The following is a 23,843-nucleotide window of genomic DNA, read 5'->3' as shown; positions in this document are numbered from 1 at the left end:
CGAGCCTACACCAAAACTCACTGTTGCTTTCATCAGTTCACTGAGGGTCTGCTTCAGCTTCCCTGGCGGTAAAATGAAACTGCTTGGATGCATATGGAACCTTGTGTATTTGAAGAGGCTTATATAAATAAAATGTACATCAATGATAGTAGCCTGGATTTTTTTTCTAAGCATCCTTTCATCTGCATTTAGCTAATTGAAAAGTCTAATCTTGGTATATACCATGTCGATTTTTTCAAAGCTTTGCAAATACAAGTTAATTATTTTCATCTATTAAGAAGCAGGTAGTAAAGTTTTGACTGAAGGACATGACTGCATGTCTCAGAAATCTACTAAATGTCCTTGAAGTGTTTAGCTTTCCCAGATCTACAGGTATGTTCCTCATTTTGAAAGTGTTCTGTCTCTCAATGTCTTCTGTTGCCCTGACTTTGTTACAGCATTTTCAGTGTGTCAAAAAGAAAATGAGCACCCAGATTCCCAAAGCCTGGTAAAAGGCCATTAAATAGATCAGATAGAAAGGAAATAGCATTTTTACTAAATCAGAGACTTTTTATACAAACCACGATGGGTCATGCTGAGAGCTGTCTAACTTGTTGAGCTTAGCAATGTTTCTCCTCTTGAAAATTAGCCAAGAATTTAGCTCTTTCCATAACTTTCTAATCCACCTACAGAGCAGAGTTCAGATCCTACAGCTGGTATGTTATGAATCTGGCATTCTTCTGACTGGGTAGTCTTTAAAACTTTTTTGATTACAACATAATTAAGAATAGAGTTTAGCCTGTGATTGAAATTATTTTGTGCCGGACATACATTGTAGAGTATAGGATTTTGATATATCTTTGCAGTATTGACAACCACCAAAAAGTGGGGTGGAAGACAGCAGGTACAAATCAAGTTTTTGCAACTATTTACTTCTCAAAGAAGTGCATTTTTGGAAGACACAGGACATTCTTTTTCCTTTGGGAAAGGATCTGTTGAATACTGGGAATTGACACTGAACACATGGGGAACTTTTCACTGATCTCACAGATATTCTGAGCCACAAGTGATGGTGTTGTTTTTTGCATGGAAGTGTCTGTGTGGCTCAAGGCATCTTCTGTCTTTGGGTCACTGTCATATGTCCTGTCGCTGGCTGTTGTGAAAGGGAACATCCTTGTTTTACCAACTTAGAGGGATCACAGCCCCCTTTGTGTTGGGCAGCTAAGGGGTGGATATGATATAGTTTGACCTTCTAGGAGTCTGCATCCCCTGTATTCCTTGGTGTAGGTGCAGGACATCTAGGGAATTGGGGGACAGTTCACCAGCATTTTGAAGAGGCTCCTACACAGCTGCCTCCACTCACTCAGCTCCTGTTTTCTAAATGATCCAGTCTGCGGCTGTGCTATACCTCAGTTTTCTTCAATCCATCCATGATCTTCGAGGCTTCTTCCTCTTGAGGTATTACTTGGCTTTTTGATATATACTTCAAAGTGGAAACTAATAAATGTAACACATTTCTTTACAACTTTCATTTGTTAGGTCGGTTAATGAGTAGAGCTGTAAAATGATCCAGCCAGCAGGGTAAAGGAAAACAACTGCATAAGCTTTGAGTTTTGGCAAAGGGGACTTGAGGAAGGACCTGGTTTTAGAAGAGGAGTCATAAAAGGAGTTTATCCTTGAGAAAGCTTGTGACATGATGGCAGTGTGTAGGTGCAAATGGAAAGGTCAGGGGTGGTGGCAGGCCTGAGTTAGAAGAGGAGGTGATGGACAAATGGACAGCCAGCAATGTGCTAGAAGACTTGTGGGCTGTCCTCTGATCAGAGGATGCTCCAGGATCTGAGGGCCTAGACAGTGACTATTTTGCTGTATTCATCAAAGTGAGGGGCTAAAGAAGAGAGAAGTGGCGACATGGTCATTACATGTAGAAAGCACAGAAAATTTTAGAATGCTTTAACTTTTAGGGAAAGCACCTCCCACGTGCCTTAAATCCTGACTAACTGGAGATAGCTGTTATATCAAGTCTTAAATGGATGAACCAATGGGAGAAAAAAGTATACCTCAGTACAACTGGTCTCTATGTCAGCAGATGGGAACTACTTGCAGAGACAGGTACAGCTCCTCCAGCCCAATGCAGTACAAAGATAAACAGAAAAAAGATTCCGCTCGCTGCCTGTGGGGAGCTCCATACTAGTTAGTTAGGAGGGAGCAGGAGGTGTAATCCAGGGCTCATACAAGCAGAAGATTCAGGAAGCAGCAGCAAGCCTGTGCTGAGAAGCCAAGACAAAACCAGAAACACACCTACAGTCAGGTGGTCCAGGGCAATATTTACACTCCATTTTAAACAAGTAAAATTATACAAGAAAGTTTATTTGGGAGCTAATGTTTGCCAAAGTAGAGAATATGATTCAGGATTTGTCCAGGCCAGTGTTGCTACATACAAACTAAGGAAACTTTTTACAAGGGCATGTAGTGATAGGACAAAGAGGAACAGCTTTAAACTGGAAGAAAGTAAATTTAGATTTTATATTAGGAAGAAATTCTTCACTGTGAGGGTGGTGAAGCACTGGAACAGGTTGCCCAGAGAAGTTATGGAGTGCCCCATCTCTGGAAGTGTTCAAGGCCAGGTTGGATGGGGCTTTCGCTGGACTAGTGAAAGGTGTCCCTGCCCATGGCAGAGGGATTGGAACTAGATGATCTTTAAGACCCTTCCAACCCAAGCCATTCTGTGATACTGTGAAATCAGCCAGAAGTTACCTGTCTTTTCTGGACTTTTTTGCTGGGTGTTTCTGCACATGAACATCTCTTCTGCCCTTGCTGTCATACTTGACAAGAGATAGTAGCAAGTTCATGAGTCAGGAGTCAGTGTAGTAACTGAAGCCAGAAAATGATAGGTATTTCTTTGTGTATTCAGACTGTACAGGTCAGCATTGTTCCCTGCGAGACAGGAATGCACATTTCAGAAAAACAGGAAGATTACTTTGCAGCAACAGTTCTTGTAAAGGCAGTTGTCTGGCAGCAAAGGGCAGTTTATTGCACTTCACACTGTCTAGCTTAAATTTACATATGTGCAGTACTAGGAGTTTACAAACAGTGGGTAGAGATAGATTTGTCCAGAAGTTACTAGTTTGAAACTGCTGAATGTATAAGGTAAAATCACTGTCCAGATGTGCCTGTTTCCAGTGGCTTTGCTGGTACACAGACAGCTTGCAGAAACAAATTGGCTGGAGCCATGTGAGATGAAGTCCCCTTTCTGTCATGATTATTCACTGGCACACAACTTTTGGGAGCTCATAGCCAGACTCAGGAGGCTCCTTGTCCTGCTATGTGTGCTGACACATCAGCCAAGGACTCCATTCTGGTGGAGTAGTCTTTCCTCCCTCAGCATTTTTATTGCCATCTCCTTCCCTCCCAGGTGTTATTGAGTGAGATCAAGTGCTGGAATTGCTGCTTTGAAGCACTGAGGTTTTCATGGAATAAATGGCTTCTGGTTGCTGCGAGCTGCTTGACAAGCCCAGTATCAAACCAGGAACACAGACACTGATTGCACCAAAGATGCAGCCAAAGACCTAGTCTTACAGTGCTAGAGAAAACAGCAATAGAAACCACTTTGTCCTGGATTCTGCTGGAAGTTTGGCATCTTAGCAGATGACATCCACAGAAACACCAAGCTTGGGCACATGCCCCTTCCAATTCAGCAGCCACTACCTCTTCTCTGTGATCCCAGAGAGAATCATGCAATACAGGATTTTCTTCTGGCAGCCTGCCAGTAGCAAGGAAATAGTGTCAGCTTCCTGCACCAACATGGTTTCAGGATAGTAGGTAAGGACTGCTGGTCCTTGCCTCCCAATAGTTTCTCACAGGTATTACCAAGTGTTTTGATGAGTGTTGAGATCTGGTGTGGGATATCTACCCAGAGGCCTTTTCAGTTGTTTATGAAAAAAGATCACAGAATATGCTGAGTTGGAAGGGACCCATAAGGATCATTGAGTCCAACTCGATGGCACAGCACCATCCCCAAGAGTCACGCCATGTGCTTGAGAGCATTTCCCAAACACTTCTTGAATTCTCTCAGGCTTGGTGCTGTGACCAATTCCCTGGAGAGCCTGTTCCAGTGTTCAGCCATACTGGGTGAAAACCTTTTTCTAATATCCATCCTAAACCTCCCCTGACACAACTTCATTCCCTGAATCCTGTCACTGGTCACAAGAGAGAGGAGATCAGTGTCTGCCTCTCCTCTTGCCCTCAGGAGGAAACTGTAACTGCAGTGGGGTCTCCTCTCAGTCTCCTCTTCTCCAGGCTGTACAGACCAAGTGACCTCAGGCCCGCCTCGTACGACTTCCCCTCAAGGCCCTTCACTGTGCTCATTGCCCTCCTTTGGACACTCTCTAATAGCTTAATATTTACAGGGCTGTCTGAAACTTTAGCAACAGAAACTAATCCAATGTAAACAACATGGTGTGTGTGCATTCCTTTGCTATAGTTATACTAACATAATTAGAAGAGAAAAATATACAATAACAAAGCTTTCCCATGTAGATAGGTCTTTTCTTTCTGATGTTTAAAATACTCATAGCTTGTTTGTCTCAGCAGCTATTTTTTCTCATTGATTTGGAGTGGGCTCAATCCACCTCACTTGGGAAAAACCATCAAATTGTACCAGTCTCTGTAGTAGGCAGCAACCTTGGATGGTGTGCCCTACTCCAGTTAAAGCATTGCAAACAAGTGCAGAGCAGAATCCTTTAAGGCCAGAACCAGGGTTTCAGTTACATTTTTCCAAAGTGCTGCAGGATTGTCTATATGATCTTAAGTTGAAAATACAAAATGTTCTGAATAAAAAGCCTGTTCATTTGAGTTTGTTCCTTCCATGGCACAAAGTGCAAGCTCTGAATGGTGAGCAGTGTAGAAGTTCCACATGCATTGGAGAAGTTTGCTAACCTATGCAAGGACAGTATTAGGGCAGGGCATTAGCTTCTTGTTTCCCATGTTACATACAAACTTGGGACCATGATAATTTGCTTGTGTTGTTGAATTGATAGTTAAGTCTCTGCTTAGGTATCTGCAAACAGTTCTTTCCACTGTTGTAATTGAAATGCCACATTGTTGCATTCCACCCATGGCACTGGAAGAAGTGCATTGCAGTTATTGCAGTTGTGTAGTCGTGCTTTGAGTGGTTGCTTTACATAAAGAAGCTCCAATGAAACCAGTGGTCATCAATTCTCTGGCAAATGTTTGGCCTCAGAGCACAGAGATGGCCTCCCAACACAGGTGGCAGGAGGTACCTAGGCACAGGGCTGGCTGTCAGCCCTGCTCAGGTGCAGTGACAGCAATGTGCCTCTCCCGTTATTCAGTGTTATCCCAAGATCTTGCTGTGTTTTCTGGATCTGTTTGTAAACTCTTGCACTTTGTGTTCACATACATGTGGGCTGGTAAAGTAATAAAAGACAGGTATTTATTCCCATTTCCTCTGTCATCGCTGGAATGGTTTGGAACAGGAGCCAAAGGCTGTGTTCCTTTCTGGCTCAGGCTGGGGCACAGGTGCTGCAGGAGTCTTGCTATACTATGGGGGCTTGAACTAAACATTGAATGACACTGTCAGAGCCCCTTCCAGTGTGTCCCTGGGATACCTCTACCTTGAAGGGAATTTTGTCATTATTTTGCACTCCTTGTGGGCTGCTGCTTTGCCTCTGACACAGCATGTGTAGATTGGAAGTGGTGTTTGCTGAAAGCCTGGGACATTCATTGTGTACTCTCTTCCAGGATTTATCTTCCAAAAGCTCATTAAACTGATCTGGTTAAGGGCCATCAACCCTCTTAGATTAGAGATATAAAGAGCTTCAGCAGACTCTGCTTATCTGGGTACTCTAATATCTTCAAATGAACTCCATCACAGACAAGAAAAAGCTGTCTACATCATGTCTGCCATCACGGCCCCTGCCATGAATGCATTTTCTATTTTATTAGACAATGTACTCTGTATAATATAAAGAAAGACTGATTATTCAACTGAGAGGAAGTAACTGGTTAAAGTGAGTAGACTTACATGCAAATAAATTTAGTAAGGAGTTCAGCATTGGATCTTCACTGTTTACTTTAGATTCCTGGGAATGATGAGCATCTGATGAGCATTATATGGAGCAAGCTGGTGCTCTCTCTGCCATCAATTTCTCTTGTGAGTCAGGTGTGTACAAGGTGTGTACAGGGAAGTGCACACCACTGTCTGTTCCTATTCACCATCTAGGCCAGGGAGATGCAAACCAACGTCCCAACAGCTCCTGTCCTGGAGCTGTGTAGTTTGTAAGTAGAAATTCAGCTTGGAAATTGTTTTGTACTAGTCTTAAAATGTCTTGTCTCAGTATTTGGGAGAGGAAACATAAAAAATCCTGCATTTGGCCATTATATACCCTCTGTATTTCGTGGGAAAAGGTTGTATTTGGACACTGGCACTTGGTTCTGAGAGTCCTTTATCATTCTGCACAATAGGGTTGTCTGTGTTGGTAAGAATACTAAAATTGGGCACATTTGCCGCTGAAAATGGCAATGCTAAGTATAATTCTTGTATTCAAAATACATAGGTAAGCATGTGAAACAGCAGATACACATTACTGTTCAGAGACAGTTGAGGTGTTTTTAATCAGGGTTCAGGTATTCACACTGAATGTGACATTTGCATTTTAATGTAGAGCAGACATGCAGAGTATATTTTGCATAGTCTGTCTTCTTGAAATGCCTTTGGGGTTTTGCAGATACCAATACATACAATGCCAGTGTTCTGAGCAGAACATTATTGGGGTAAAAATGCAGAAAAGTCTTCTTTTCATTTGCCAGATAATCCCTTTCATTTCTTTCCTTGATGAGGAAATTGCTTTCATTATTTCTGTAACATTGGAAACACTCCTGCCTGTAAAATGAGTCCCCAAGTTTTGGTAAAGGTTCAATGCTGTAAGGAATAAATGTTACTGTTTCAACAAAAACTGTTCTAGCAGGTTTTTTCCACTCTTCTTCATTACTTATAAGAGAGTTTTGTCTAACGCTCTTATCTACAAAGAGCCTAAGAAGCACCAGAAGGTTTATGTCCTTCTGGACAGCCAGTTCATTTGCCTGCTTTTTCTGTGGTGAGATGTGCTTGGTTTTTTTAATTCAACTGCAAAGCTTCTTGTTCCTTGCATTTGCAAGGTGGTGGGTAACCCCTTTTACCTGCTGAAAAATGAGACTATTTGATGATGAACACCCAACTCCCAGCCTTTACTCCTGAATGAGAATAATTTTTCACCACTTAAATTGTTACATGGTCGTGAGCACGCTTTATCAGGCTGAGTCAATGACTGTGTTTCACCACAGGTCTATTTTAACTGAAGGCATGTCTGTAGCTGTGCTCCTCTACTGTTGGGTGCCTGTGAGGCTCCAGCAGCACAAGTGAGCAGAATGCTTTTCTGCAAAACCTGCCTCTTTCAGCCTGAGCACCCACAGGATGACGTGAATTCCTTCTTTGGGAATCAGAAAGATTCTGCTCATTAAGGAAAGTGGGCATAAGATGAAAGTCTAGAGCTAAAAAGTAAAGGAGGATCTGATACAGACCATAGCTTTGTGAAATGGTTGTCTGTGAGGAAGATTTCATCTGGGAGAAAAAAGTCCATCAGGCTGGCTTTAACTATGACCTTTGCCTTTATTTTTCCTTTAAGGTTTATACTTTCACTTGAGACTGTGCTGATTTCATCATGTTCAAAACCCATAATTAGCACTCCTAAATTGCATGGAAATGACAAGTTATTGTGAATTTTGTGAATTTTTTTGAATAGTTTCATATTTATATTCAGTTGTGAGATTTCCTCAGTAGCTGCCCAGATGCTTCAAAATCACTACTTTTTAAAAAACCAAGACTGTTGCTTTGCAGATGTTCCATTTAACACAGATATTTGGTGTGCAGTTCTTGTATGTCAAGCTAGGTTAAGCTTGAAATTGTGCCCTCAAAGCTGAGACTGCTCTGCCCTCTTGTGTCTTCGGAATGTGTTGCCAAATGCTCCCCAGATACAGCTTAGAACTGGAATTCTGTACCCTTAGAACTGGAATTTTCCCCTCAGAAACTTAAAGAGTGAGATGCAAACACATGGATATTCATATATGCGTTGGTTTTTTCAGTGATGAGTATAGATCAACATATGTTTGAACTAAATCTGTTCTGGCAGTATTCCTCATGCACATGCATTTCTGAGGGGAAGAAAAAACAACTTGAGAGTATCTTTAATACAGCATGAAAGTGCTGAAATAAACCTGTTAAAGTTGGGGGGTTTATGAATAAAGCTTTTAGGTTTATGAAGCTTCAACTGAAAAATTATCTACTAGAGGGAGGAGTGAAGAAGGAGTTCTTCCAGTTCACAGGGACTGGGCTGCTGTGAAGTTGGGGTTGGCTTCGCTTGACTGACTCCTTGATGTAGCAACTTTTGACCTTAGCAGAAGTTACAGTCCAAAGCTGTAAGTGTACAGTCAATAAAGGGATTCAAAGGGCAAAACATTCTGTCATGTAGTGGTTTACAATACCTTTGAGATAAGATTTAGCTGCATGTTTTAAAAAACCTTGCCAGCTTCTCTGTGTGGTTGGGTTTTTTGGTTGAAAATGAACTCAGTAGGCAGGGGTAAGCGGGAAATTCAGATTTCCTCCCCTTATTGTATTAGGAGGAAAAGACATTGCCCTGGCTGTGTATCCTCTCTATTCCCACAGGAGCAGAGTGCCACAAGCTGATGGAAGCTACAGTGAAGCACATTTTACTGAAAATATATTTATTTTTAAAGAGCCTTAAATGTTTTCAAATCACAGTGCAAACTATTCTATTAAAGAGTGGTTTTTTAAACAAAGTAGGAAGTTTAGAGTTTGTTCCCATCTGCTGTAAATCTTTCTGATAGTTTAAGGCTTAACATTTGCTCCATGAGTGTTAGATGATGAGCCAGTCCTGATTTTGACATGGATGGTTTTGTGCTTTTCTTAAGGGTGTTAAGCACCCTTAGCACTTTTCAAAGCAGCTTTGTCATTTTTCTGCGTACTGCATTGTGTGATGGTCGTGTACCCAGTCTTTTCAGGAATAATACTGATGACCTTTCCAGGCACAGAGAGCAACTCAGGCACAAGCTGTGCTCCTTTTGGAATTGGAAAGCAGAATTACGGGATCTAGGTGTGCCAAGTCTGTTGCACACCTGGGGGACTCCAGGCCTCCTCTTGTGCTCCTTCAACAAACTGCATCTGCCTTTCACCTGTTTCAAAAATTCACTGTACCAGATTATTTTGCCTTTCCCTGTCCTCAGCACACCCCTCATTTGGTGTATCTTTTACCTTCTGTGAGTAAACAAAGAAGGTAATGATGTATTGAGCCTGGGCAAAAGATATGATATTCATCAGTAAACACTTTCTGGTTTATGTTTTTCCAGTAACGTTCAAGATTTTGGTTGATGATGCTCAGACTGAAGCTTCTAACAGGTAGTTTGTTCAGCTACTGTAATGACCCCAGTAGCATCAAAAAGTTTTTTTCCTGGAACTCCTTTAACTAGCTCCATAAAACCCTGCCTGGCCAAGGGGAGGTGAAGCCTTCTCCCCACTTCATAAATAGAAGTTCAGAGTTTGACTGTTTGTTGACTGCTTTGTGGTTTTGTGGAAAGAGGTTGGTAGTGCTGAGAATAAATACTCTTTTTTTTCAGCCTGTCTGCTGCACTTCCTAATCCCTAGGCTATGGAAGGAAGGTGAATTATGAGGTAGGGAAACATGTTAGACAGTAAATCTGAAGTTTAATAGGCAGTAGCTTTCTCATTGTATTTCTTTTCTAGACATAGGTTTTGAGCTATTCTCTCATATGTCCATAAATTCTCTTTAAATTCTTTTTCTGAAGACAAGGAAATATAGTTTGTTGATGTATGAATGCAGGGTATTGGATCTGTAATCTATTATTTGTTTTCTTACCTGTCCAAAATCATAAGGACCAGAGAAATCCAAATAGATTTGTCTTCTCTTGTGGTTTATTTTTTCCCCACAGTCATCCACAGCTGCCCACTGTGTTGGTACTTCTCAAACATTTATAGTACAAGGTATTTACCCTTATCAGAAACCATCCCAAGACTGTCTTGTACAGCCCTGTCAGAGCGGTTTCCATTTATTTTTAAGACTTGGTTCAACTGGGAACAGCCATGTATTACTCTTATTTTTCCTCTATCCATTTTGCCTGGCTACTGAATGGGAGTGTGTGTTGAGTGTTTGGCCTCTTGTGCCTTCTCCTTGGGGTTTAGGTATCCTGTGACTGTTTGGCAGGCTGTCTGCAGGCCACCAGGGTGCCATGAGTATAGAAGCATTACTCAGCATCTCTTACTAATGCAAGTCCTGAGCACAAAGAATTCCATCAATTCTCGCTGCCAGAAAGCGCTTTTCCCCAGCCAGTTTTTAGTCTGCATCTTCCCCATCTTCACATCCCATTGCTCCTGTCACTATTGTTGAACTTCATCTGGCATAATCCCTTCCTGGCTCTGACACCCTGGTTTGAGTGCTCTTTCACCTCTCTGTTGTTGGTTAGCTGTGTTACTCATCCTGTAAACTGGCCCTCATCAGACAAGCCCTCATAATAATGTTGTTGCTCCATGGGAATGGAACAGCACTCTGGCAAAGCTCACCCCACAGCAGGGTGTGCCAGAGCTGACTGCCCTGGTGCTGTGATTGCTGCCTGTCACCTGTGACCTGTTAGTGCCAGCTTCCTTGCTGTCCTCAGGCGTCCCACTGCAAACACTCCCCCTGCGCTTGCCATGAACGTGATCCCTCCAGCCATGAGCTCCATTCAGAGGTGATGGAAGGATAAAGTGTAGGAGGCACTGAAAGAACAGAAATAATGGTTGAAAAATGAACCAGCCTAGATGAGAGATGGGGATGGGAGTGATAAAAAATACAGAAAGTAAGAAAGAGGAGAGAGAGAGAACTCCCTCTGAGATCAAATAATCTTGAAGGGAGAATATCTAAAGGCAAATATGGGAAACAGATACCACAAAGTTTGTGCTAAGGCATGCAATAAAAATGAGGACAAAGATGGGGGAGGAACAGAGTGACAGGATTTTGACTTTTAAATTTAATTATTATATGTTGTTTTTAACAACAAAAGTGCTACAGATACTTTTGGTACTTGTCTGAAGTGAAAGCTGAACACTCTGATCTGAAGAATGTTCCCTTGTTGCTGTTAAGTTGGCACTTCTGGACCTGACAAGGTTCACCTGGAGTCGTGGCCATATTTCAAAGGTAGGACTCTCAGAGACAACCAGGTGCTTAGAAAATAAAGAAATCCTATTCTCTAAATGTGCACTATAGCAGTGTACAGAATCTTAATTCACAGCAGTCTGTAGACTTATGGACAGACTTTTCATGCTGATATCATTGGTCCAGCACAGGCTGCATGAAGGAAGATAGGGTTAATAATTATGGTCATCTGCTTATTGTGTGATGCAGTGTATGCACCCAAAGACAGGGCAGAAATGCCTGATTTTTAGTTTCAGATCTAAAGTGAAAAGATCAGAAACTGCATATGTAATAATCTCTTGGGAATTAAGGTGGAAGATGAGGCGGAGTTTTTCCAAACTTGATGTTTTAGAAGAAGACTCTTCCACTCAGCAGCACAGCACAGAGCTGAGTACTGATGGTAGAAAAGCAACAGCATCAGCTCCGTGCACAGGTTCTGGGTCGCATCAGGTCTGTGTCCTGACAGAGTCACTTCTGCTAGGGGTGTATGGCCAGTGCAGCTGCCCAGGAGGGGTGACATGGCTGTGGCCTCAGGCTGTAGTTCTCAGACTGCTTTTATTAAAGCGCTTTGTTCACACTGGGCTCTCAGGTGCAAATGAGAATAGTGCTTGGTTTTAGACTGGAGGGTTGGGCTGGAACACCGATACAAAGGCGCAGCAGTGGAGCCAGAATCATGATGCCCTTCTCATCTCTAGACTGTTATGTTTACTTGTTTGTGTATATTTACTGTTCTTTTTGGCAATGGTTTCCCATGGTGTCTTGTCACTACTGGTTTGCAAAGAAGTGGTGACAGTGCCAAGAGTCCAGCTCCTGACCACAGCTCAGTAAGTCCACACTAAAGCAGCTTACTCAGCAGGAGGGGATGGAAGGTTCAGTGTACCACTGGGGGTCATTTGCACTATGTGGGACGCATGGTGTAGTTCCAAGCTGATGCAAATCAGTATTGAATTGACTCTCAGCCACTGAGTGAGGTCTGTCCTGGACCTCAGTGCAGAGAAGGTGTGCAGAGACTGCTCCCTCTGATAGAGGGAGCTGGGTGATGAGAGAAAACTTTAGCATGTGTTTGCCACCCTGGGAAGGAGGAAAGGATGATTGCTGGAGGACTTTTTATTTTAACCTGTAACTATCTTTAGAATTTCAGTGTGTGCAGTTAAACTCAGAGCAGCAGTTTTCTAGCTGTAGGCTCTACTGAAATCTTGTGTTGAATGAGGATTTATTTGTCCTCAGGTCTGGCTATGAATTAATGGTCTGTTTTAGAAGTTTCAGTGGGCTGGAATTGCCCTCTTGATAGAGAAAATGCCATTACTATGCAAACTCAGCAGGAGCACTTTGAGATGCTAAGACTCTTCTTTGCTACTTTTTGTTGATCCAGGTGGTCCTTTCTAAGTACAAAGTCAAAGAAATTACTGTTTGCCCCTTCCTTCATCTCCCCATGCAAGTGTCATGTAGTCAGCAGGAGCACTGAATCCTCCTTGTCTCCCTTTCCTGTTTGCATGAGAGAGAAACAGAGGGAAGCAAGATGGAACCATACGTTCCTCTGCATCTGCAATCTGAAGGCAAAGTTATCTGCGAGCCTTAAGCATGTGGGTGGGAGAGCTGCCAAGCCAAAGTTGTTCCCAAGTATCTGTAAACTAAATCTTATTCCCTAAATTCCATCCAACTAAGGAACTTTCACTCTGGCAAAGGCTTGTAAATATTACAGTACCTGTCACTTTTGGATGCTGCTTTCTGTTTTCATAGCAGCAAATTGAAAGCTTTGAAATCTGGGATGTTTTGTTTAGTTTTGTAGAGGTTGACCTCAAAGCATCAATCTTTCTGCTCCTTTTAGAATCTATGAAAATAGCCTTTTCTCAGAAAACTTCTTGTAGTGACAACACTGCTAATGAACAGAGTTCTCAGATACTCCAAAAGTTTGGGGATGTATTGAGATATGTGTGCCAAAATATAGAGAGTTTTGCATCTCTGTTACTTTCAGTGATTCAGTTTTATTTACATACATATTTACAATGAAGTGAAAGTATTAATTTAAACAATGTTTATAAAGTGATTTCTGAATGCATGTCTGTCTCTTATGTTTAGCTTTGCTGTTCACATGTATTTTTCAGTTTCTTCACCATCTGCACACCATGGCCTCCACTTGTTTCAATTCAGCCATGCTTTGCTTATTTTCAAGACAAGTTGCTGGTTTATATAAACCTGTGACTTGAGTTTGCCAGATGCAGTTGCTCCCACGATTTGTGCTTGTCTCCTGTTGCTTCTTGGAGGAAGGTGTTACCCTTTTTCCCTTGAAATAAGTCTGAAAAGTGAGTCTTGGCAGACCTGTTCTGAATTGTGTTCAGTACTGTGCAGCTAACTCAAGTTATACTCATTTGTGGCTCCAAATTTTACCTGGCCACAGCTCAAACTCCATTAAAGTAGTACTTTTTAAAGGCTGTGCTCACTGAGGAGGTAATTTAAATAGTCATTCATACCTGTGTGATGTCCTTGATTGGACTTAGTCAATGTTGTCAACATGCCGACAGCTTGTCTGAAAAGCTGGGACTCTGCTGACCTGTCTCAGAGCTATGGCTGAAGCCAAGGTTCTCTGTACACTTCAGATTAAATCCAGCCCTCTTAAGCGATTTATGTGCAAGTCCTATGAGTCTTACAGTGGTTTCTGCCTTTCTTGCTGCATTCCCAGGAGAATCTCAGTTCTCCTACACTGAAGAGAAAGTGCATCCTCGAGCAAGTCAACTTACCGAGTCACTAAGAGGGCTGGTTTTTGACTCCAGCCTTCCCACAACCCCATGTGAACAAGCACAACATTGGCAGAAACAGTCTGGAGCAGACCTGCTCCATTAAATTTTTCCGTGGTTCCCATGATTCCTCTCTTTACCCAGAACTTGCTGAGCACTCTTGACATGGTGGTGTCTCAGCTCTGGTTGGCTTTGCCAGACCAAATGAATGCTGCTTTCAGGGCAGAGCCGTCCCAGAGAACAGCAGAATGTTCTGGCACCTTGTCTGAAGTAAATACACACTGGAATCTGCCACCTGAGGAGCCCTACAGGAGATATGGCTTTGTGAGACTGGCTATTCTAGTCACCATTCTGTTTTTTGAAAAATGTTTTAGAAAATTATGCTTGAAGGCATAAAAAGAACCCAGTTGCTTTTCACCTCACTGGCTAAGTCTTGTGCAGTGTGTTCCTAACCAGGTGATCATTTTTGCTGCCTGTGAAAATACTGGCTTTATATTGCCATTTAGATTGCATGAAAATTGAGCCTTTCATCTTCTGAAATGTTTCCAGAAACCCAAATTCAGGCCTGGCTTACAGTCCTTTTGGGTGCTTTAATATAAGCTGACTATTAAGAAGCAGTTAGTATGGAGAGAACTGGTAATGATGCAGCTGAGAAGCTAAACCCTTATCTTCATTTGAGTCTTTTTATTTTCTTGCAGATGAGAGGATCTGTTCACCACCCTTTATGGAGCTGACAAGTGCCTGTGGAGAAGATACCTTGAAGCTTATAGAGAAGAATGGACTGGCATTCCCGTTCAGTATGTACATGAGCTTTTCTTTGGTGCTTCTAGTACGTTCTAAACACTGCACATGCACCCCCCAAAACATAGCCAACATTGTAGGAGTGTGGGTTTCATTGCCAAAAGTGTCAAGGATATTAAAACTTTCCTGAAACAAATGCTGTGAGGCAGTCTGCTTGGAATGTGGAACAAACCCCCTCCCTATCGGCTTTTACTTTGCCTTTTATTGATGTTCCTTACTTTCAAAACCTCGCTACAGTAAACATGCATTCCTGGGAAATGCTAATAGTTCTAACAAATTTAGCCTCTTGCCCTGAAATTGTGCAAGATGTTTCTCCTGCCAGCTGCATTCATTATTTTTCTTCAGAAAATCACTGCCTTGCTGATTATCCTCTTTTTTCACCCACCTCTCCCTTTCCATGGTCCAGGGTACAAGTATAATATTAGAGGGTAAAAGAAAGAGGGTTAACACAGATAACAGACTCCAGGGCCCCACAGCTCAAACAGCTGCTATGAACTGTTTGTGCTTTGTAGCAAGTTTCATTGCAGGGCTTGTGCTTTAATTGGTTCCTTTATTTGATTCCTTGCAGTATAAAGTGAGCAGGATCGTTAGTCGGTGTTTGTTCCCTTGCTGCTTGCCTCAGTTGTAAGGTTCAGAGGTAAAGTCGTGTGGAAAAAGCATGTTTTGCCCTCCCTGCCATCGCTCTCCCAAATGAGGCAGGTCTCCTTAAGATAGGCTGTGAATCAGTACTTTAAATCCCACTGAGTTGCTTTGCCCTCCTCTTCACATTGTGCCCTCAGTGCAGACTGACCAGTCCTCAGTAGTCAGTAGCATATATTCAGGAGGTCTTAATCAAACCCACTAAATTATGATGGAATTACAAAATAGCACTGAAAATTAATATACCTTGATATTCTGGGAGTGTTTTTTTCATTTTCCTGTATCTATTTTTATTTTTTTCTTAAAAGTAGTCCACCTCTCCAGAGCACATGTCTGTGAGACATCATAAACCATTCTGTAGAATTACAAGTTACCAAGCTATTTTGGACTCTAGTGCAGGTTATCTCCCTTTCATAGCTCCCTGTCCTCTTGCCTGGCAATTTGATTCTTCCAACAACCTGCAAAAAAGTCTTGTCCTGTCCACCCCCTCACTACTTGCAAGTTTTCATCTTCTCTCCTTAATACATAAGTAACATCAGCCCTAGTCATTGTGTGGGCCCTAGGGTCTTCAGCTCTTCTCTGGCCAGGAGCCTTTTGTTTCTTTCTTCCAACTGGCTTTACTCCTCCTCTTAATCAGGATGGAGGTGAGAATCAGGATATAGAGAGCAGATAAATGTGAAAGAGAAAGAAAAACTGCCAGGCTTTCTGCCTTTTTCTGTCCTCCTCTATGGTTGCCGGTGAAAAATAAGTTATATCTTAGTTTGGTTCAGCCCGTTACATTGCCTTCTCTTCCCTGAAAACAGGGAGGTAAGACAGTAAGTTGGCTTTGACTGTGTCCCAGTTCCTTTGTTTTAAGGACAGTGGTGTTTTGTGGTACCTGTAAAGTAGCTCTAGCCTCAGAAAAAAAAATTACATAGTTGAAAAATGCTCTCTGAGTAGACAGGATGGTAATCCTAATACTAGTACTAACTTCTCAGCTGACGCTTTGCAACTCTGTCCAGTCCTAATAAAGAACTGTGCTTGCACCTTAGTTACAGGGAGGAATTGAGAGAGCAGAGCATGGAGCAAGCCAGATTTTGCAGTGATTGAGGACACTGTTCAAGCAAAGACTGTCACTGGTGTCTGTTACAGTCAATGCCTTGGTCTGGTGGACTCCAGTGTTTGCACGTGTGGGTGGAGGGGTGGGAGGATTATAAAGGGTTTGTGTGTTCTGTTTCAGTGAATTTCTTTTCTTTTTTATTTAACCAGTTTGTAAAACCAGAGTGGCCCATGGAACCAACTCTCATGAGGTGAGTTAAAATTTTTTGCAGTATTATTTACCTGCTTCCAGTCATGTCCTGTCCCCCACTCCCCCTGTGGTGGTTTGGCTGGTGATTTCCAATCCTGTAGTGGGTAGGAAGAGGGCTGTGCCCAAATAACTTTTCTTCCCCACCTCTCCCTCATGTTTAATTGAAGCATTATTTTTTTAAAAATTTGAAATGAATTTAAATATGACTTGAACCTCCTGTCATGCAAGCTATTTTTAGCAGTTTCTGCCTTCTATCATATTGTCGCTTCTAGCAGTTTGTAGTCTCCAGTCAGCTTTGTCCAAGAAATCTCCGTAAGAGGTCACTAAATAAAGTTTCTGTCCCAGAAAGTTACTTTTCCAATATGTATGTGGTAGAGATGAGATGTGGGTTTGTGCTTCAGATGGAGCAGCTGGCTCCTTTCCCTGAGGGGGAAGGGAGTAACAAATAGAGATGGTTTCCAGGCAATGTTCAGTTGTAATAACACAGTGGGATCTGTGGGGATAACAGGACTGGTAGAACTTATCTGCCTTCCTGTAAGGCAATTGCAGCTAAAATGGTTGTATATTCCTGGAATGAGTGCATTACCTATGAGATTAGCTTCCTCTAAATTTAAGTGTGTTGAGTACTGTTTTAATTCTTTTCCATTTGTGCTTCCTGCCTTCCTGCTTACTTCAGATCAGTTTTGAGAATCCAGCCTTTGCTGCTGGCTCTCCTAACGCCTGGCTTCCTTTGTTAACAACGTGGCCATCAGTCCAGGTTTCCCAGCTGCTCTTGAAACGTGCACTACGAGACATTGCTGCAATGTCTCTGAGAGCTGAAGACCCTCAAGTAAATTGTAAATCTTGATGAGCAGAATGGCTGTGGCTGAAATCTTGACTGACCAGCACTTCCTTTTAAAAATGCAGTGAGATTTTTCAGACAGGCTTTACCTTGGCTTATTTCACAAGCCAACAGACAGTCCTGTTCATTTGTTGGAGCAGCTGCTATAAATTTTTGCTGTCATTCCTGAGAACACTCAGGTACTGGATTGTTAATGAATTTAAGACTCCAATTTTCCTGCTGATTTTTCTGTCAAGAGTTCCTCTGCGACTGCAAACTGAAACACATGAACCTCTCAGTACTTGTCCATTTAGGCTTGGACTTTATTTCCTTGGTGAATCTTTCTTTGATCTTCTTTCATACAGTGCAGACACATCTAAGCCTCCTGCCAGAGCAAAAATTAGACTAAAATACAGCCATAGTCTGCACTTTATCACAGGAAATTATGACAAGAGCTTAGGAGGAACCCTGGAAAAAAGCCTGAAGTCTTGCATAGTACTTTACATAGTAGTAGCAGTAGTCACTTTTGGAGTTGCTGAGTTCTCAGGAGTGATCCAAAACTGTATTTATGATCAGAGTGGAACTGTTTGGGAATTGCTTATGGTCAATAATTACAAAGGAAGCATAGGATAAATACCTGCTTACAGCACAATCTGTCTAAAAGATGGAGCATAGGTCTAAAAGCAAGAAATGTTTGTCTGTTTTATTAATGACTCCTTGTCTGGCTTTGGTAAATCACTTCATTTTTTGTGGATATATTTCCAGTGCAGAGCTGACACTGAAATTAGAGCACCAGAAACCTGCTTTTCTTCATAAGATGGCTGTTAAGAAAGTTCAAGTACTGGCTAACAGGGACAGCTGAAAGTTCAGGCTTGAGTTTAAGTTTTGATGCATGAGTTTGGGTTTGGTGTGTGAGTTCACCAAATGAGGCTGGCAGACTCCCCTTTTCTCATGTGAGTACATGCTGTTGTTAAGCTGGGGTGGTGTCACCCTTTCTGTGGTGTCTCTAGTTCTACATGGCCTCTGCACTAGAAGTGGCCTCAGCAGCTCAGCACTTGACTCCCGGTTTGCCAGCACCATTTGTTAAACTCGAGCAGAGATGATGGCTGGAAGTTGTGCTTCCTGACTGCCAGCAGGTCAGAACATAACTAACCTTTGGTAAAGCTGCCATTAGACACCCATAGCCTGAAGAAATGTATCCAGAATTTTTTCTGAGCATTTGAGCAGACAAGAAGGAAAAGGCAAAGAATCGCTATGTTTTGTGAGAGTGAATTCCTTGTGGATATTGTCAATAAAAATTCTTGGTACAAATGTTTTGTTTTGCCTTCAAAAGAGCTCTGCATTTATAATGAGAAATAATATTTGGAAATTATGACATCAAGTATTGTACCCACATTACTGCCAGACACAGCAGGTCTGTGCTAGATGACAGAAAGCAAGTGCACCCTGCAAGCAAATTCTTGGAGCTCTATTCATGCATGTTAAAAACGATGAGATATCGCAGTGAACCGGCATAACGCACCACCACAGGATTTATGTGGGTTACGTGGGCTGTGTGCTAGTCCAGGGGGCTGCCAGCACAGAGCTTTGCACAACACAGGCCTCACATAGCTTCCAATAGTCTAGGTCAGTGCTGTGCTGAGAAGATAAACTCTGGCTTTCCACTCTTCTAAAATAGGCTGAACCTCTTTATCTTATGTTTATTTGTGGGAATCAATTAACTAATAGTGGAAGATAACACCATAGGAACAGCACAGTTCTTGCCAGTGATGTTGTAGACGCTGTAATGCCAACAGTCCACACAAGAGGAGGAAGAGAACAATGTTTCTTGCCACCAGTAAGAGACAAAGGAAGTGTGATGTTGTTGCTGTGAATCATCTTGATGGATGATTCTGTCTGTTGAAGAAATTTCTTGCACAGGTTGTTACCACTCTCAAATTCACTCTGTGCTGTGTAATAGAGACAGCAAGAATATCAGTTGCAGGTAGGTATTGAATGCACGCATTGACTTGAACATAGAAAATGTTAATCTACTGAGTTACTGTGCATGTGTGCAGTTATTTGATCATTCATAAGGCCCAATAAATGCCTTCCTTTTTGGCATATTTATTCCAGTGCCTCCAAGAGGACTATCTGTTTAGAGCAATGGGGTGAAACCAAGCAGGAAAATTGATAGGCCAGCATTTGTCACCAGTAAGAACTGCTAGAGTCTGAGAAATGTCCTCTGATGGTGTGGGTGAAGCCCTGGTGTTTAGTCTGTTGCAACTGGGCTGAACCAAATCAGGGAAATAGAGCTGTGGGGAAGAATTCTTGTAGTTAGTGCACAGAGCTGTTCCTTGTGTTGTTCTCATGATACAGGCTTGTATTCAATACAAACTTTGTTATCTGTGTTGGTCAGATGTTTTATCCTTCTGTTGTACCTGCAGTTGCAGTAGTTTCCCAACTAAAGGCAGCAAATGAAATTGCAAAGTGCTGTGAAGAAAATGTTGATTGAAAATGAAAGCTTCACTGCCAGTAGTGTTTGCAGAGCTGTGTGTCAGTTAAATGAAACACATTGAAATAGAACAAGATGCAGAAAAGGAGATGTTCCCCTTGTTGTTTGTCAGGTATGGGTAAGCCTGAAATTATTGCCAGCCTTTTGCACAACCCATGTGTGTGTGTTTCCAGATGGCGATCATCTTCAACCAGGAAGGCCTCAAAGCTGTTCGCCCCCCTTGCGTCATTCAGAGCTTCATCAATCACAATGCTGTGCTCTATAAAGTTTTCGTGGTTGGGGAGTCTTACACCGTGGTGAAAAGACCATCTTTAAAGAACTTCTCTGCAGGCATCTCAGGTACATTGTACTGATTTAAAAGAAAATGTCTGTTCTTGCAGCCTCAGCAGGAAATATCTTTGAAGAAAATATCTGTGAAAAAACTGCTGAAGTGAAGGCAGCTGGTTTGGACATGCCATGTTTCCTCTTCTGTATTATTTCAATAGAAAGGGAGATAACACCTGCTCTGGAATACGTACGAATGGCATTCATATAGCAAATATTTATGCAATAGTAACCTGAGTCTTACCTGTTAGACCCTGTTTTATGTCATGTGGAAAGGGGGAGAGGGAGAGAAGGTCTCTCCTTTCACAGTAAGTTCATGTGTCATTTGTTCCGGAACTTGTTTATAAATGTGCTTTGGAGAGAATTTCCTGAATTCCATCATTTCAGCACTTCCTCTCCCTATTTTTACCTTGAGTATGTGTGTGTTTTAAATTAATATGTGTGTGTTGTAATTTAATTTTAATTTAAATATGTGTGTGTTTTTAATCACTTGTGCTCTCCCCTAAATGAGCCTCCCTCTTCATGTGAGGCCCAGTGTTGAAAATCTTGGTGGGAAGTGTCCTTTGGTTTGTAGATATCAGCTGTGTTGGGGAGAAGGAGGAATGGACTTGTCAGTGAGGAGAGTGATTCTTCTGTATGTCATTAGACAGCCATACTTGAAGGGTTTTGGTTAACGATTACTTAGATTTCCTTTATGAAAAAAAGCTCCTTTCCAGAGGACTGCATTCTGTGGCCCACCAATAAATTAGCAGCACATAGATGGGAGCAAGCATGATCCGATAGCAACTGGACAAATCCAGGAGCTGAGAATGGGATCAAACTAAAGGAGATAAATTAACAAACTCTAGTTTTTTGTCACTTTTCTTAGTGGTTTTGGCTAATCCTAGTATGTCCATGTATGCTCACCACTGCATTTCACACACAAATATGTATTTTGTTAGTATAGGCGTTAGGATGCTGGTAGAAGTTCTTGTCTGTAGCTGTGTGTGCCTGTATTTACATTTAGGTCTGGTCTATGTCCTGATCAAATTAATTAGGCCAGAATTTGTGTTCATATAAACTATTAGGACAGTGGCTTCTGTCACCTCAGTGTCTCCTGCATTCCAGTGATGCCTCCAAAAGTACAGGTTCTGGCCACAAAATCTATTGCTTTCTGCCATGGTCACAGTGCCCTGCCCAGCTTCACAGGGCTCTCAGTGTAGTCTGGGTGCTACTGGCCTACCATCTGCAGTGATTGCAATTTCTCTCTTCTGTCACACACCTTCCCCTTGGAACTGTCACTTTAAATATATAGCACATTAGTAAGAATTAACTTCATTATCTGACTGAACTTAGTTAATTTGCTCTGGTGAAGGAAGGAGAACTGATTTCTGTTTACCCAGTGTGTGGTTCTATTTATCTGTATCCGAGAACCATGGCTTATCCCTGCCTGTGCAGGCAGCCAAGTGCCAGCAGGCAGGAGAGCCCTGTGCATGGGGTGGATGGTTGAGACCAGGAGAGATTCATGGGGCTGCACTGCCACCTACTGTTCTTTGCACTCTTCCTTTGGAAATTAAAATCTGGTATAAAGTTATTTACAACCTGTTTTTAATTGCAGACAGAGAATCAATATTTTTCAACAGCCACAATGTTTCCAAACCAGAGTCCTCATCTGTCTTAACAGCGGTAAGTACACTTGGTCTTTTTCCCTCTAATGCAGCTGGAAACCTATCTAATCCTTTCTTATGGAAGTGTTAGTAGCTAGTGACTCTCTTTCACAAGCTGTCTGCTTCTGTGTTGCAGGCTGAGGTCTGTTTGGTACCACGAACCAGCATGACTGTGTCCCCCTCTGGTTTTCCTTACCGAGCTCCGGTGAGGAAGAACTTGTAGCAGGGATGTGCTGCTTCCCAAACTACCCAGGGCTAATCTAGGCAAAGGGAAGAAGGAAGTTCTGAATGCAAACACCTAGCTTTTTACTGTCCAGAGAGATCAATAAGCATAAATCATTCTTCTAGGACTCAGTTCTGTGAGGAAAGACAAACAGTGAAAATTAAAGCATAGAAATTGTGTTGGCACAAGGCCACAGAGAGCCAGTACTTGTCTGCCATGTGAGCATGCCTGAGCTGTGACCATGGGACCATTTCTGGATGTCCTTTGAGACCAGCAGTGCCAGCACACTGCTCAATTTCATGCTAGCATTACCAGTCCTTTTAATAAGATTTGGATATATGAATCTTAACAAGTTCTTGGGCACTCGGCTACTGAGAAAGTCACTTTACAGCACTGGGTCCTTTCAATCTCTTGAGTCTTGGGATTCTTTTCTGTTTCACAAGCTCTGCTGGGGGCTAGTTTCGTATTTGATTTTGAATTTTGTGTGCAACACTGGTAGGCATGCTAAATATTAAAACTGTAGTTGTGCTAGTCATAAATCCTTTTGTGGTTATGTTGAGGGAGAAGCCATTACTAAAAATTTACTTTCAGACTTAAGAGAGTGTGCTCCTGTGGTTTACCTACCATCTCACTCACACAAATATGTATGCCAGTCATGCTTCTGTTGGCATAACAGCATACTTCTGTTGTGTTACATGTTGTTTAAAAAGAGAAGAGTGCATCCTCGAGTCATAAGTAACCTAAGTCACTCATTTTGATAAATACTTACAAAATAATTTGTACATGAAAACCCACATAAAGGGTATGCTCTGCCCTTAAGATATCAGCTGAGTTGTATGACTCAGATTAAACTAACACCAGGAGTCTGTCCTGTCAGCCCTTTAACATAGACCTTGATCTACTGAAATAATAATGATAGCCAGAACTTTTGCAGCACAGGGTTAAATATGCCACCTGTATATGTTTTTTAAGGTGTAAATCTAGTACTTAAAATAATGAGTTTGCTTCTCCATTCATTCCTACACTGCTTTGCTTCTATAGCTGCACCAGTATGAAGAGGAAGAACTAGATGCTTTAGAGCAGACGAATTTCCAATTTAGGAAGGATTTTGAATTATGAAAGTAGTTTCTCTTTGGTATCTTTCTCGGTTTCATGCCACTGGTTCTCTGCAATTAGATTTGGTGGATATGCACCTGGAAACTTCTGAAAATCAATCTTTCCACTAAAAAGGCTGTTTGAGTCCCTTAGTAATGTGTCTTTTTCCATTATAGCTGGATAAAATCGAAGGAGTATTTGAGCGGCCAAATGACGACGTCATCCGGGAAATCTCTAAAGCGCTGCGGCAAGCTCTGGGAGTTTCCCTCTTTGGAATTGATATCATCATTAACAACCAGACTGGGCAGCATGCAGTAATTGATATAAATGCATTCCCAGGTAAGAAAGGCCTTTCCAGTCCTGCTTGGTGGAGCAAGTTTTACTGCTGTTGTCTCATATCATTGCTTCCCAGGCTGGGGGTGGGACGGCAGCCACCAGATGGTTCTAAGATCAAGTACAGGTCAGTCTGGGAAGGGAAGAACCCTAATCTAGATATGGAACTTGCATTTGAAGTATCATCTCTTAGAAGATATGGTCAGATTTTA

At 42.0% G+C, this 23,843-nt stretch overlaps 1 protein-coding gene across 3 annotated transcripts in view; it reads left to right on the top strand.

The window, feature by feature from the left end:
• Positions 1 to 23,843, top strand: part of ITPK1 (inositol-tetrakisphosphate 1-kinase) — a 142,500-nt gene that overhangs the window by 106,828 nt on the left and 11,829 nt on the right. For all 3 annotated transcript variants that reach the window (XM_041471865.1, XM_041471866.1, XM_041471867.1), the window contains exons 6-10: positions 14,667 to 14,765; positions 16,657 to 16,697; positions 20,184 to 20,349; positions 21,932 to 21,999; positions 23,475 to 23,637. In XM_041471865.1, the coding sequence (XP_041327799.1) occupies positions 14,667 to 14,765; positions 16,657 to 16,697; positions 20,184 to 20,349; positions 21,932 to 21,999; positions 23,475 to 23,637 (537 nt within the window). The remainder of the gene's footprint in view (positions 1 to 14,666; positions 14,766 to 16,656; positions 16,698 to 20,183; positions 20,350 to 21,931; positions 22,000 to 23,474; positions 23,638 to 23,843) is intronic.

The sequence above is a fragment of the Pyrgilauda ruficollis genome, unplaced genomic scaffold (assembly GCF_017590135.1).
Source record: "Pyrgilauda ruficollis isolate IOZ18807 unplaced genomic scaffold, ASM1759013v1 scaffold28, whole genome shotgun sequence".
Lineage (NCBI taxonomy): Eukaryota > Metazoa > Chordata > Aves > Passeriformes > Passeridae > Pyrgilauda > Pyrgilauda ruficollis.
The sequence above is the reverse complement of the archived record's forward strand: the minus strand, read 5'-3'. Positions and strand labels throughout refer to the sequence as shown.